The sequence below is a fragment of the Polypterus senegalus genome, chromosome 3 (genome assembly GCF_016835505.1).
Source record: "Polypterus senegalus isolate Bchr_013 chromosome 3, ASM1683550v1, whole genome shotgun sequence".
NCBI lineage: Eukaryota > Metazoa > Chordata > Cladistia > Polypteriformes > Polypteridae > Polypterus > Polypterus senegalus.
Window position 1 is genome coordinate 275946788 of NC_053156.1, and position 14294 is coordinate 275961081.

Genomic DNA, 14294 nt, shown 5'->3' on the forward strand with positions numbered 1-14294 from the left:
TCCCAAGAGCACAGTGGCCTCCATAATCCTTAAATGGAAGACGTTTGGGACGACCAGAACCCTTCCTAGAGCTGGCCGTCCGGCCAAGCTGAGCTACCAGGGGAGAAGAGCCTTGGTGAGAGAGGTAAAGAAGAACCCAAAGATCACTTTGGCTGAGCTCCAGAGATGCAGTCAGGAGATGGGGGAAAGTTGTAGAAAGTCAACCATCACTGCAGCCCTCCACCAGTCAGAGCTTTATGGCAAAGTGGACAGTCGGAAGCCTCTCCTCAGTGCAAGACACATGACAGCCTGCATGGAGTTTGCTAAAAGACACCTGAAGGACTCGGAGATGGTGATGAGACCAAGATAGAACTTTTTGGCCTTAATTCTAAGCGGTATGTGTGGAGACAACCTGGCACTGCTCATCACTTGTCCCATACAGTCCCCACAGTGAAGCATTGCGGTGGCAGCATCATGCTGTGGGGGTGTTTTTCAGCTGCAGGGACAGGACGACTGGTTGCAATCGAGGCAAAGATGAATGCGGCCAAGTACAGGGATATCCTGGACAAAACCTTCTCCAGAGTGCTAAGGACCTCAGACTGGGCCAAAGGTTTACCTTCCAACAAGACAATGACCCTAAGCACACAGCTGAAATAACGAAGGAGTGGCTTCACAACAACTCTGTGACTGTTCTTGAATGGCCCAGCCAGAGCCCGGACTTAAACCCAATTGAGCATCTCTGGAGAGACCTAAAAATGGCTGTCCACCAACGTTTACCATCCAACCTGACAGAACTGGAGAGGATCTGCAAAGAGGAATGGCAGAGGATCCCCAAATCCAGGTGTCAAAAACTTGTTGCATCTTTCCCAAGAAGACTCATGGCTGTATTAGCTCAAAAGGGTGCTTCTGCTAAATACTGAGCAAAGGGTCTGAATACTTAGGACCAAGTGATATTTCAGTTTTTCTTTTTTAATAAATCTGCAACAATTTCAAAAATTCTTTTTTTTGTTTGTCAATATGGGGTGCTGTGTGTACATTAATGAGGGAAAAAATTAATTTAAATGATTTTAGCAAATGGCTGCAATATAACAAAGAGTGAAAAATTGAAGGGGGTCTGAATACTTTCCGTACCCACTGTATAATGAGTTTGGTGGAAGGAGGCGAGTAAAGCATGACACACACAGAGCTTTTTTTGATATAACCCGAGTTAATACAAGTCCAACTTGGGCTATTTTGTTTGCTACCATTTGTTACATTTGCACCACTGGGCGCCTGTATTTATCATTAAACAACATTGAAGTAACCAGGGATGACCAGTTTGGCACCAAAACATTCCCTTGTCTGGGACATGCAATTCTTCACTTGTCCACAAATGTTAACAATACAGTTGATCCGTGAAAACGAAAGCCTCAAAAATGAGTCAAACAGTACAATAAAAACCTCTCACCTATTTTTTTTGATAATGTACTTTTTTACAGCAACTGCAACTGCTATGAGCAAGACAATTGCAATTATACCTATACAAAGGAAACAAAGGGACACAAGATTACTAATTTTTCACATTATCAACATCACATTAATCACAATTAACAATACTATATTTCTTTTTACTTGCTAGAATTACGCCTCTTAAAATGAAAAATGTACAGTACGTTCTATAACATATGAGCAAATGAATAGACAGCTCTGGAAATTCTCACGCAAACCTACATATCCTATTGAAATTTCTGAATTTAATTGCTTTTAGGGGGCACTGCCATGGTACACTGGCACTGACTGACATGACAATACGGATTATGTGATGATTGGTACTTATTATGAATGAGAAAAGATAAATGCCAGAGCTCCCTTCAGGGGAAAAAAATAAATAAATAAATTACGCGAATGGATTTAAATTCTGCACTGGAGATATCATATGCTAAGAGACTGAAATACACTGACCTTGGAAAATAATGTGTAGAGAACAGAGGAACAACCATAAAAGGGAAAGCTTCAGTGCCTGTTCCCCATTTCCCTGAATTTGCTGAAGGTTCTTCCGCTGTATAAATTATTCTGTGTGGTCCCAGTGACAAACTACGCGCATTCCAGTGATCCCAAGGACTTAAAGACCAGCTGCTCTTACTTTATACATCAGGAAGACCTTTGTGAGGCTGATCCTAAAATAGCTATGACCCCTGGTTGCAGAACATCTGGCTCCTCCGCAGTTTGCCTATCAGACACAAATAGGTGAGGAGGATGCTTTTATCTACATGCTCCACAACCTATTGCCACTTGGACAAAGCTGGTATCACAGTCTCGATAATGTTCTTTGACTTTTCTAGTGCCTTTAACAGCATTCTGCCTCATTTACTGGGGAAAAGCTCAAGGCTATGCATCTTGATGCTTCCACAATCTCCTGGATCATGGACTACCTGTCCAAACAGACAGCAGTTTGTGAGGCTGAAGGATTATGCGTCAGAAAAGCTGGTATGTAAGTAATGATGGAACACCTCAGGGAACTGTTCTGTCTCACATATGGTTTACCTTCTAAACAACAGACTTCCTGCACAATACCAGCACTTGCTATCTACTGAAATATTCAAGATGACTTGTCCATCAGAGGCTGCATTAATAATGGACAATTCATACATCAGAGGCTGCACTGATAATGGAGACAATTCAGAGTACAAGAAGGTTGTAGAGGACAACAACCTAGCACTCAACATCAGCAAGCCAAAGGAACTGGTGGTAGACTTCCAACGTGCCAAGAAGTCTTTGAGAATAGTCACCATTCAGGGGAGTCTGTATTCTTAATTTGTATGTATCTGCTGCTATATGCATTTGAATTTCCTCATGGGATTAATAAAGTTTTACCCAATCTAATCTATCTAATAAATAATTGATCATCAGACCCTGCATTAAGGAACAGAGCGAAAGTGCCAAAAATGAATTCATAATAAAAAAACAAACAAACAAACAAAAACAACCTGGCATCAGCATACTTTTTTGTTACATTTTGTGGCTGAGGGCTGCTGTGCATTGTGTTCCATTTGTCTACTGTGCTTTTTCAAATCACTTTTGCTGTGACAAACAGGAACAAATGCTCAACAATAATACCCCATGCAGCAACACAGACCTGACAGTACATATACATTTAATACTAGAATCCCTGAAGCCTACAAAAAATGGCATAATCCCGGGCCACCTTAAGTTCTTTCGCAACTCTCCATTAGTGTCTTTTGTTTTGCAAATGTGTTGATCAGCACAAGCAGCAAGCAAACTGCTATCGCATCCCCCTAATGGTGCAGTTATAGAGGGTAAATAATATATCGTTATTTGGAATACATGCATGTGTTTTCCATGTCTACAACAATCTGGGTAAATGTAGGATGACAGGAAATGCAAAGCAAGAAATGCTGAACACATAAATAAAACAGGAACTTTTTCATGTTATAGTACTAATGAAAAAATTTTGACATGAAGTGTACAATGACTGAAATCCAAATATCAAACTCTTTCACAAAAGGTACAAATATAGCAAAACAAGGGCACTTTTAATCAAAAATATAACCAAAGAAAAAGAAATTGGGTTAAGGTACAATGCTCACATGACCACTTGGCTGTTCAAGAGGTAAGAAAGGCGGACTCATAATCAAGAGGTTGTGGGTTCGATTCCAGCTTCTTCCTAAATTTACCATTTTGAGTAGTGAGCTGCTCTTATCGTTAGTATTATACAATAAAAACATTCATTTGATTTGAAGCTGTAACAGCCGGTGTAAATTTATACTTGTAAAGGTTACCTTTTTTTTTGTTTAAATTCAGTTTTATTCTTACATTCACGCTCCCCCCGATCTGATACTGCGGTTTCAAATAAATTCGTGCTATAACAGAGGGCAAAAAAAGGTGAAAGATGGCACAGTCTGGATGCAGCAACAGGTTGGCCATCATCCTGTTTATGAATCCGCCCCACACATGTCCTTCCATGAAACAGCAGGGTCTACAGACCTCACCAGGGTATCGTGCAAAGTTCAGTTTGGGATTACAGCATGTTTTTTAATGGTCTCTATATGAAAAACATCTGCATGTTACTTGTATAAACGCCACATTGAATGTTTACCTATATTTATTTACTTATCTTCCTATAGCATAAAGTCAAAGTACACTGCAGAGCTTCCTGTGTTTGATCAACTTAGGCATGTTGACAAAGTACATGTGCAATGCCACTTCTTATTTAGGAAAAGATCAGTACATAAAGTGCAGCTATAGACAATTCAGTACGCAAGCAATGGTATCGAGAATGCAGTCAGAATTCTTCTTTTTCAGCATATACACAGACAGCACGGCCAGATCTAAACTATAACGTGGTATAATTGCTTGCGTGCATGCAGTGGCCAAAATATTCCAAATACTATAGATGCTTTAGCGATGTTACTCTCACTGCACCACTTAGAGTATTTTAATCCATTATATCTGTGCGTGGAATCACAGCTGCAAAGCAGCTGATCAGAAAGACATGGAGGACATTTATAGCACACGCTGCTTCAGGAAAGCCACCAGCATCTGCATGGATGCTGGCAGGGAATGGCGCAACCCTGGATGGATGGAATTATTAAACATGTATTATGAAGATTTTTTAAAAGTTTTGAAGAATCTGTGCTCTAAGCTTACAGCTGGGTTTGACATTTATTATAGAGCTTACATTGTAGTGATTGGTTACTTGGGAAAAGAAAATAGGACAGGAATTTGGGGTTGGTATGTTTCAAAAAGACAATACTGCTGCAATAAACTATTTCACCGAGGGTCACGCGTGTCCCAACAATCATCTTGCAGGAGACAGAAATAATCCTTAGATGAGGCGCCAGCTCTTCCCTAACACTGCGTTACCATGCCCCCATTTCATCATGAAAATTATATCAAGTACACATCTTAGTACTCTAAAATGTTCAGAGAGTTGTAATATCATGAATGTAATCACTGGTTGCGCACTCCTTTCTGCAAAAGGGAAAACCTATTTAACACTAGAATTACCAGAGCCAACGAAAAAACTCGTATATCCGTCCCACCTTAAATCGCTTCTTAAATCCGTTTGCACCTTTCTGCCAGCGTCTTTTGTCTTTTAAATGTGCCGATAAAGACAAGCTGCAAGCAGCAGACCATTCAATCCCCCCACAGATTTAGAACATGCACAAACTTCTCCCAGCTCATGCCTTGATTGATTGTCTAGAAGTGAAGTGGAGTTTTAGAGTGGAAATAATACATCGTTACTTGGAACACATGCACTTCATGTGTGTTCCGTTTCTACAGTAATCTGTGTAAACACATTGTTAAAACAGAAACTTTTTCATATTCTAGTAGGAAATGACAAATGTAGGCATAAACTATATAATGTATGAAGCCTGAATTCCAAATATCAAATACTTTTACAAAAGGTACAAATATTACAGAACAAACGCACTTTTTTTTCAAAAATATTCAGTGTATCCGGAAAGTATTCACAGCACATCACTTTTCCACATTTTGTAATGTTACAGCTTTATTACAAAATGAATTAAATTAATATTTTCCTCAGAATTCTACACACAACACCTCATAATGACAAAGTGAAAAAAGTTTACTTAAGGTTTCTGCAAATGTATTAAAAATAAAAAAAAAGAGAAATCACATGTACATAAGTATTCACAGCCTTTGCTCAATACTTTGTCAATGCACCTTTGGCAGCAATTACAGCCTCAAGTCTTTTTGAATATGATGCCACAAGCTTGGCACACCTATCTTTGGCCAGTTTCGCCCATTCCTCTTTGCAGCACCTCTCAAGCTCCATCAGGTTAGATGGGAAGTGTCGGTGCACAGCCATTTTAAGATCTCTCCAGAGATGTTCAATCAGATTCAAGTCTGGGCTCTGGCTGGGCCACTCAAGGACATTCACAGAGTTGTCCTGAAGCCACTCCTTTGATATCTTGGCTATGTGCTAAGGGTCGTTGTCCTGCTGAAAGATGAACCGTCGCCCCAGTCTGATGTCAAGAGCGCTCTGGAGCAGGTTTTCATCCAGGATGTCTCTGTACATTGCTGCAGTCATCTTTCCCTTTATCCTGACTAGTCTCCCAGTTCCTGCTGCTGAAAAATATCCCCACAGCATGATGCTGCCACCAACATGCTTCACTGTAGGGATGGTATTGGCCTGGTTTCCTGCAAACGTGACGCCTGGCATTCACATCAAAGAGTTCAATCTTTGTCTCATCAGACCAGAGAATTTTGTTTCTCATGGTCTGAGAGTCCTTCAGGTGCTTTTTGGCAAACCCCAGGCGGGCTGCCATGTGCCTTTTACTAAGGAGTTGGTTCCGTCTGGCCACTCTACCATACAGGCCTGATTGGTAGATTGCTGCAGAGATGGTTGACCTCCTGGAAGGTTCTCCTCTCTCCACAGAGGACATCTGAAGCTCTGACAGAGTGACCATCGGGTTCTTGGTCACCTCCCTGATTAAGGTCCTTCTCCCCCGATCTCTCAGTTTAGGTGGCCGGCCAGCTCTAGGAAGAGTCCTGGTGGTTTCGAACTTCTTCCACTTACGGATGATGGAGGCCACTGTGCTCATTGGGACCGTCAAAGCAGCAGAAATTTTTCTGTAACCTTCCCCAGATTTGTTCCTCGAGACAATCCTGTCTCGGAGGTCTACAGACAATTCCTCTGACTTCATGCTTGGTTTGTGCTTTGACATGAACTGTCAACTGTGAGACCTTATATAGACAGGTGCGTGCCTTTCCAAATCATGTCCAATCAACTGAATTTACCACAGGTGGACTCCAATTAAGCTGCAGAAACATCTCAAGGATAATCAGAGGAAACAGGATACACCTGAGCTCAATTTTGAGATTCATGGCAAAGGCTGTGAATACTTACGTACATGTGCTTTCTCAATTTTTTTATTTTTAATAAATTTGCAAAAACCTCAAGTAAACTTTTTCACGTTGTCAGTATAAGGTGTTGTGTGTAGAATTCTGAGGAAAAAAATAATTTAATCTATTTTGGAATAAGGCTGTAACATAACAAAATGTAGAAAAAGTGATGCGCTGTGAATGCTTTCCGAAAGCACTGTAACTGCAGAAAAACCACGTTTACCTGCGACATTGACATGCATTCGTTATCACAGCATCGGTGGTGCAACGGTATCAGCCATTGACTGGTAATCAAAGCCTCACGGGTTCAATCCTTGGCGAGTCTGTTTTGAGAACTGAGGTGCTTGTATTCTTACGATTTTAGAATAAAAACTTACATTCGATTCCAGTCTGTAACAGCCGGTGTAATTTATGATACTTGCAAAGGTTAGCTTTGTTTTTTTTATTGTTACTTTCTCAGCCACAATCTCAACTCACCATACCCCCAATCCCAGACCCCCCCCACATTTGACATTGCTGTTTTCACATAGATGCGCTATAACAGAGGTAAGCGGAAATCATGATGACAGTTCTACATTGGATCAAAAATGTACTTTTGCCATCGCTGTAATTTTTTATGTCCATGGGAAGCTCTGCACTCATGACTTTACGCTGTAGATCTGGCTCTTACATACAAAGGACGGTGCATGTGCCCAAAACATTAACATTTATATGTTACTTACATAAAAGCCAGACCTAGTGTTATTTACCTATTTACGTCACGAGTGCACAGCTTCCCATGTACATATACAAAGTATGGCAAAAGTACATTCTTGATCCGATGTAGAACCCTTGTCATTTAAGTAAATAATTCAGAAACCAGAAAATCAACATAGAAGCCCCACTGCAATGACAAATAACATTACTTATTGCCAAATCAAGGCTAACAAGATGGCACAATATGTAACATTGTAACAGCAAAATATTGCATTCTGATCTGTTTGGTTTGCTTGCAGAAAACACATTTAAATATACTTCAATAACCTTATTATTCCCAGAAACCCAATTTCAAAAATGACATGTAAACCCTTATTCCGATTAGAGATTTCTGGCCTCTGAGACATCTGATTAACAGAGATAGTTTTTGCCGTGAATCATCCTACTGTTAAGGATTTTGTAGTCTGCATTTGCCCTTTGCAGTCAATCAGCCTGCTCATGATTGCATCATTCCTTCTCCTGGCTAAAATAATCTGCATCAATATTTTAGACATCGCTAAATTTATATCGATGAGCTGAATGTACAGTGCTAAGCTCAGCAACACAATATCAAGAGCAGTAGGGTAATGTGCTACAAGTGATGTGCATTAAGGAGTCTGGTTATTTTTTAAAGTAATAAGTAACCAAATGCAATATTTATCTTATTGCAGTAAAATACCTGCATTATTATTTCAGCAGCACTGGGTGTAAGGCAAGAAACACACATAGCAGGCTCCTTTCAAGGGCTCAAATGCCCAGCCAAGAAGAAAAGAGCTACTGCATGGACTTTGGTAAGAGAAATCTATAAATAAAGCGTCAAATTGACTAAACATATTTATAAAACACAAGAAAATGATCACAGGTGTCATGCTTACTTTAAATTCATGGTGGTCAATGATAACGTAAAGCCCTATTTTGCAGTTTAATGACGTCGGAGTTATTTGTCTAAGGAGACCTCCAGAAGATTACTTGTGCAAGTAAATGCAAATTATTAAGAAACCAGGTTTCTGCCTTAACCAGGCTATTCATCTTAATCTGGTTACGTGTGTACATGTAAACACGCTGAATGAGAATGGTGTACTTTTGCTTTGTTTTAATGCAGCACTCAGGCCAAAAATAAACAGTACTCATAGCTAACAACTCTGAATTGAATGAAGTGGGACTGACAATAATATGTTGCATTTTCCAGATTAGATGTGGATGTCAGAGTGGAGAAGTCTTCAACCTTTGCAGGAATCTTTGTGCTGATACAGAGTATCTGTTGCTCTTAAGACGCTTGCTTCCTATAAGGTTAATGGAGGAATTTTATGCTTGGTAATGTCTAATCTTCGCAGTGAAACTGAACATGTGATTAAAGTCTACAAGGAATATAACCTCCACACTGCATCCATACTTAAACACTTCAGGTAACAGGCATTCCAGTGTCTACCAAAGTGCCATGTTGGGTTTTACCCCAATGTTAATGTTTGCTGGTTGCTGTCATTCTGTTTACTTCATCAAGAACTAACACAGTAATGCAGTTAACTGTGCTCTCTGTAATTTGATTAACACTAGAATTACCAGAGCCTACGAAAAAACTCGTAATTCCGTCCCACCTTAAACTGCTTCTTAAATCCCTTCACACCTCTCTGCCAGCGCCCTTTGTCTTCTAAATGTGCTGATAAAGAGAAGCCGGCTATTCCATCCCCCCACCAATTTAGAATGTGCACGAACTTCTCTCAGCTCATGCCTTGATTGAGTATCTGGGAGTGAAGTGGAGTTTTAGAGTGGAAATAATAGATCGTTGTTTGGAACACACGCATTTCATGTCTGTTCCGTTTCTACAGTAATCTGTGTCAACACATTGTTAAAACAGAAACGTTTTTTATATTCTAGTAGTAGATGACAAAATGTAGGCATAAACTATATAATGTATGAAGCCTGAAGTCCAAATAGCAAAGAAACATTTTCACAAGAATAACACAATTGCACTTTTATTCAAACATATAACCGCAGAAAGAAAAAGCGCCTTAACATGCGACATTGACACCAGTTTACTATAACTGACTCCGTGGTTCAATAGATACAGCCCCGCTTGAATCAAGGGGTCACGGGTTCGATCCTCGCCCCTCCTTTTGAGAAGTAAACTGTTCTTAGTCTTACTGTTTTAGAATAAAAACATACATTTGATTTCAGTCTGTAACAGCCGGTGCAATTTATGATCTTTGTAAAGGTTAGCTTTTTTTTATTCACTTTTCACTCTCTCAGTCGCGTTCAGAATCAATCCATACAACCCCATCTGACACGGCTGTTTTCACTAAAGACGCGCTATAGCTCTGCAGTGTACCACGATGCATACTAACGCACAATCACACCCCGGTTCTGACACAGAAGCGCTGGCGAAGCTGCCTTCTTCAGTATCTCACCGTCACTTGCTTTTCTTTTTATTCAGTTTTACTGAGTGTTCCTGCCAGTCCCGCATGTTGCTGTATGCTTTTTCTTTTTGTACTCCAGGACAGGCAGAGGAAAGAATGGTAAAGACCAGTAACCGCGCTATATGCAATCATCAGACACTCCCCATCTGCCCGTGTCGTTCAAACACAGGAACATATATTGGTGTAAAAGTATAACAAAAGTGCACTTTTATTCAAGTGCACTTTTTCCATCGCCTTTTCCTGTAAGAAGCAGTGTACACACTTCTCTCTATGCTGTGGTTTCTATTACACACCTGAAAGAAAGAGACAATACATATGAACATATCCAGCATACAGCAACATGCGGGACTGGCAGGAACACTCAATAAAACTGAATAAAAAGAAAATCAAGTGACGGTGAGATACGAAGAAGACAGCTTCGCCAGCGTCTGTGTGTCAGAACCGGGTGGGGGGGCGTTAGTATGCATCGTGGTACACTGCAGAGCTATAGCGGCGTCTTTAGTGAAAACAGCGTGTCAGATGGGGTTGTATGGATTGATTCTGAACGCGACTGAGAGAGTGAAAAGTGAATAAAAAAAAAAAAGCTAACCTTTACAAAGATCATAAATTGCACCGGCTGTTACAGACTGAAATCAAATGTATGTTTTTATTCTAAAACAGTAAGACTAAGAACAGTTTACTTCTCAAAGGGAGGGGCGCAGGATCGAACCCGTGACCCTTTGATTCCAAGCGGGGCTGTATCTATTGAACCACGGAGTCAGTTATAGTAAACTGGTGTCAATGTCGCATGTTAAGGCGGCTTTTTCTTTCTGCGGTTATATGTTTGAATAAAAGTGCAATTGTGTTATTCTTGTGAAAATGTTTCTTTGCTATTTGGACTTCAGGCTTCATACATTATATAGTTTATGCCTACATTTTGTCATCTACTACTAGAATATAAAAAAAGTTTCTGTTTTAACAATGTGTTGACACAGATTACTGTAGAAACGGAACAGACATGAAATGCGTGTGTTCCAAACAACGATCTATTATTTTCACTCTAAAACTCCACTTCACTCCCAGATACTCAATCAAGGCATGAGCTGAGAGAAGTTCGTGCACGTTCTAAATTGGTGGGGGGATGGAATAGCCGGCTGCTCCTAGCTTCTCTTTATCAGCACATTTAGAGAACAAAGGACGCTGGCAGAGAGGTGTGAAGGGATTTAAGAAGCAGTTTAAGGTGGGACGGAATTACGAGTTTTTTCGTAGGCTCTGGTAATTCTAGTGTTAATTAGTTTTAGCTTTAGGACAAAGAGTATACAGTGGGTACAGAAAGTATTCAGACCCTCTTCAATTTTTCACTCTTTGTTATATTGCAGCCATTTGCTAAAATCATGTATTTTTTTTCCTCATTAATGTACACACAGCACCCCATATTGACAGACAAAAAAAAATAATTTTTGAAATTGTTGCAGATTTATTAAAAAAGAAAAACTGAAATATCACATGGTCCTAAGTATTCAGACCCTTTGCTGTGACACTCATATATTTAACTCGGGTGCTTTCCATTTCTTCTGATCATCCTTGAGATCACCTTCATTTAGGTCCAGCTCTGATTATACTGATTGGACTTGATTAGGAAAGCCACACACCTGTCTATATAAGACCTTACAGCTCACAATGCATGTCAGAGCAAATGAGAATCATGAGGTTAAAGGAACTGCCTGAAGAGCTCAGAGACAGAATTGTGGCAAGGCATAGATCTGGCCAAGGTTACAAAAAAAATTTCTGCTGCACTTAAGGTTCCCAAGAGCACAGTGGCCTCCATAATCCTTAAATGGAAGGCGTTTGGGACGACCAGAACCCTTCCTAGAGCTGGCCGTCCGGCCAAGCTGAGCTACCAGGGGGAGAAGAGCCTTGGTGAGAGAGGTAAAGAAGAACCCAAAAATCACTTTGGCTGAGCTCCAGAGATGCAGTCAGGAGATGGGAGAAAGTTGTAGAAGGTCAACCATCACTGCAGCCCTCCACCAGTCAGGGCTTTATGGCAAAGTGGCCTATCGGAAGCCTCTCCTCAGTGCAAGACACATAACAGCCCGCATGGAGTTTGCTAAAAGACACCTGAAGATTCTCTGGTCTGATGAGACCAAGATAGAACTTTTTGGCCTTAATTCTAAGCGTTGTGTGTGGAGACAACCAGGCACTGCTCATCACTTGTCCAATACAGTCCCCACAGTGAAGCATGGCGGTGGCAGAATCATGTTGTGGGGGTGTTTTTCAGCTGCAGGGAAAGGACGACTGGTTGCAATCGAGGGAAAGATGAATGCGACCAAGTACAGGGATATCCTGGACAAAAACCTTCTCCACAGTGCTAAGGACCTCAGACTGGGCCGAAGGTTTACCTTCCAACAAGACAATGACCCTAAGCACACAGCTAAAATAACGAAGGAGTGGCTTCACAACAACTCTGTGACTGTTCTTGAATGGCCCAGCCAGAGCCCGGACTTAAACACAATTGAGCATCTCTGGAGAGACCTAAAAATGGCTGTCCACCAACGTTTACCATCCAACCTGACAGAACTGGAGTGGATCTGCAAGGAGGAATGGCAAAGGATCCCCAAATCCAGGTGTGAAAAACTTGTTGCATCTTCCCCAAGACGACTTATGGCTGTATTAGCTCAAAAGGGTGCTTCTGCTAAATACTGAGCAAAGGGTCTGAATACTTAGGACCATGTGATATTTTAGTTTTTCTTTTTTAATAAATCTGCAACAATTTCAAAAATTATTTTTTTTTGTTTGTCAATATGGGGTGCTGTGTGTACATTAATGAGGGAAAAAATTAATTTAAATGATTTTAGCAAATGGCTGCAATATAACAAAGAGTGAAAAATTGAAGGGGGTCTGAATACTTTCCGTACCCACTGTATACAGTACATTTACATTCTTGCAGCAAATAGCTTCACTTTTTTCAGGTATATGCTTTTTTATTTTCATGCGATTCTCTCACTAAAAATAGTACTATGTAAGTGAAGGAGGAGGTTAGGGTCAGAGTTTACTTTTTTAACAAAATATTTATATCATGATGACAAATACTGATTTGAAGAAACACTGTAAAAGGTTTACAGATATTATTATCTGTTCACTTGCAAATACCCTTAATTAAGAAGTATTCTGACTTACCCCCAACAATCGATCCAACAATTACACCTGAAACAAACAGAAAGTGGCAATTTAGAATTAATCACATTAGTAAATGTCACAACAGATACAAACAGTATAAATGATTAGAAATACACTAAATAAGTTATTCTACAAAGTCTAAACTGATAAGACAAACTCAAATTGTTTACATGCAGAGACTACTGATAAGGGAAAATGCTTTTTCTATATCATAAGCACAAGTTCAGAATGCTTAGGTCATAGAAAACTAAATGAAAAGACATTAAAGAGGAAAGCCTTTTTACAAAAACACACAGAAACGGCTGTATTAAATTAAAAACCAAATATGGTATCTCTAACAATGAATCTTTACCCAACTGTAAACCCTACAACTGTCAATTTTATCCTTACTGCTGAATCACTGTGACACCCGAAGAACCATTTCACCTGCCAATGGGCTGAAGGAAGAAGTAAGGAAACTAAATACAAGCATTATTTTATATATTAAAAAAAAAAAAAAAAAACCACACACACAGTGGGAAGTATTGTGAATATTTGCAAAAAAACAGCATGATCTCCCCTAGACTTTCTTGTATACTCAGATATGGGGATGGATATTTGAGTAGTAAACCAAAAGACAATGGTTATATTTTTATATTATGTACTGTACATTAAAGAACCATTAACAACAAATCAAATCAATAATATATTGAACAATTTTTTATAAAAGCTGCATGAATCAAAAAGTACCAATTCCATTTATCAGAAATAGCTCAAAAGTTGACAGAAATCTATGTTTTATACCTAATACTTGTATGCAAAGTTTGGTTGACCTAACTGAAAGCGTGCTCAAGTTATTGTGTTTACACACACACGCATACGCACAAACACATACATACACACACACAATTCTAAAAACGGTAAAAAACGGTAGGTGTTTTTCGGACTGAGGGAGGTCTAAAATGTTGAGATTCATCAAAATCTCGAAAACGAATATTTGAAGATTACAATACTTTCCCTACGAGAAAGTAAATCAGACTCAGGGAGGTCTAAAACGTCAAGATTCGTCAAAATCTCAAGGTCGAATTTTTGGACGATTACAATACTTTCCCTATACTTTGTATATAAGAAAGTAAAAGGAAGCTAAACAGTTCATCCTGA

At 39.7% G+C, this 14294-nt stretch overlaps 1 protein-coding gene across 2 annotated transcripts in view; it reads right to left on the reverse strand.

Annotated features, from left to right (window-relative positions):
• Positions 1-14294, reverse strand: part of LOC120526184 (membrane cofactor protein-like) — a 68818-nt gene that overhangs the window by 14273 nt on the left and 40251 nt on the right. For both annotated transcript variants that reach the window (XM_039749212.1, XM_039749213.1), the window contains 2 exons: positions 13155-13181; positions 1427-1496 (listed from right to left, as the gene is read on the reverse strand). In XM_039749212.1, the coding sequence (XP_039605146.1) occupies positions 1427-1496; positions 13155-13181 (97 nt within the window). The remainder of the gene's footprint in view (positions 1-1426; positions 1497-13154; positions 13182-14294) is intronic.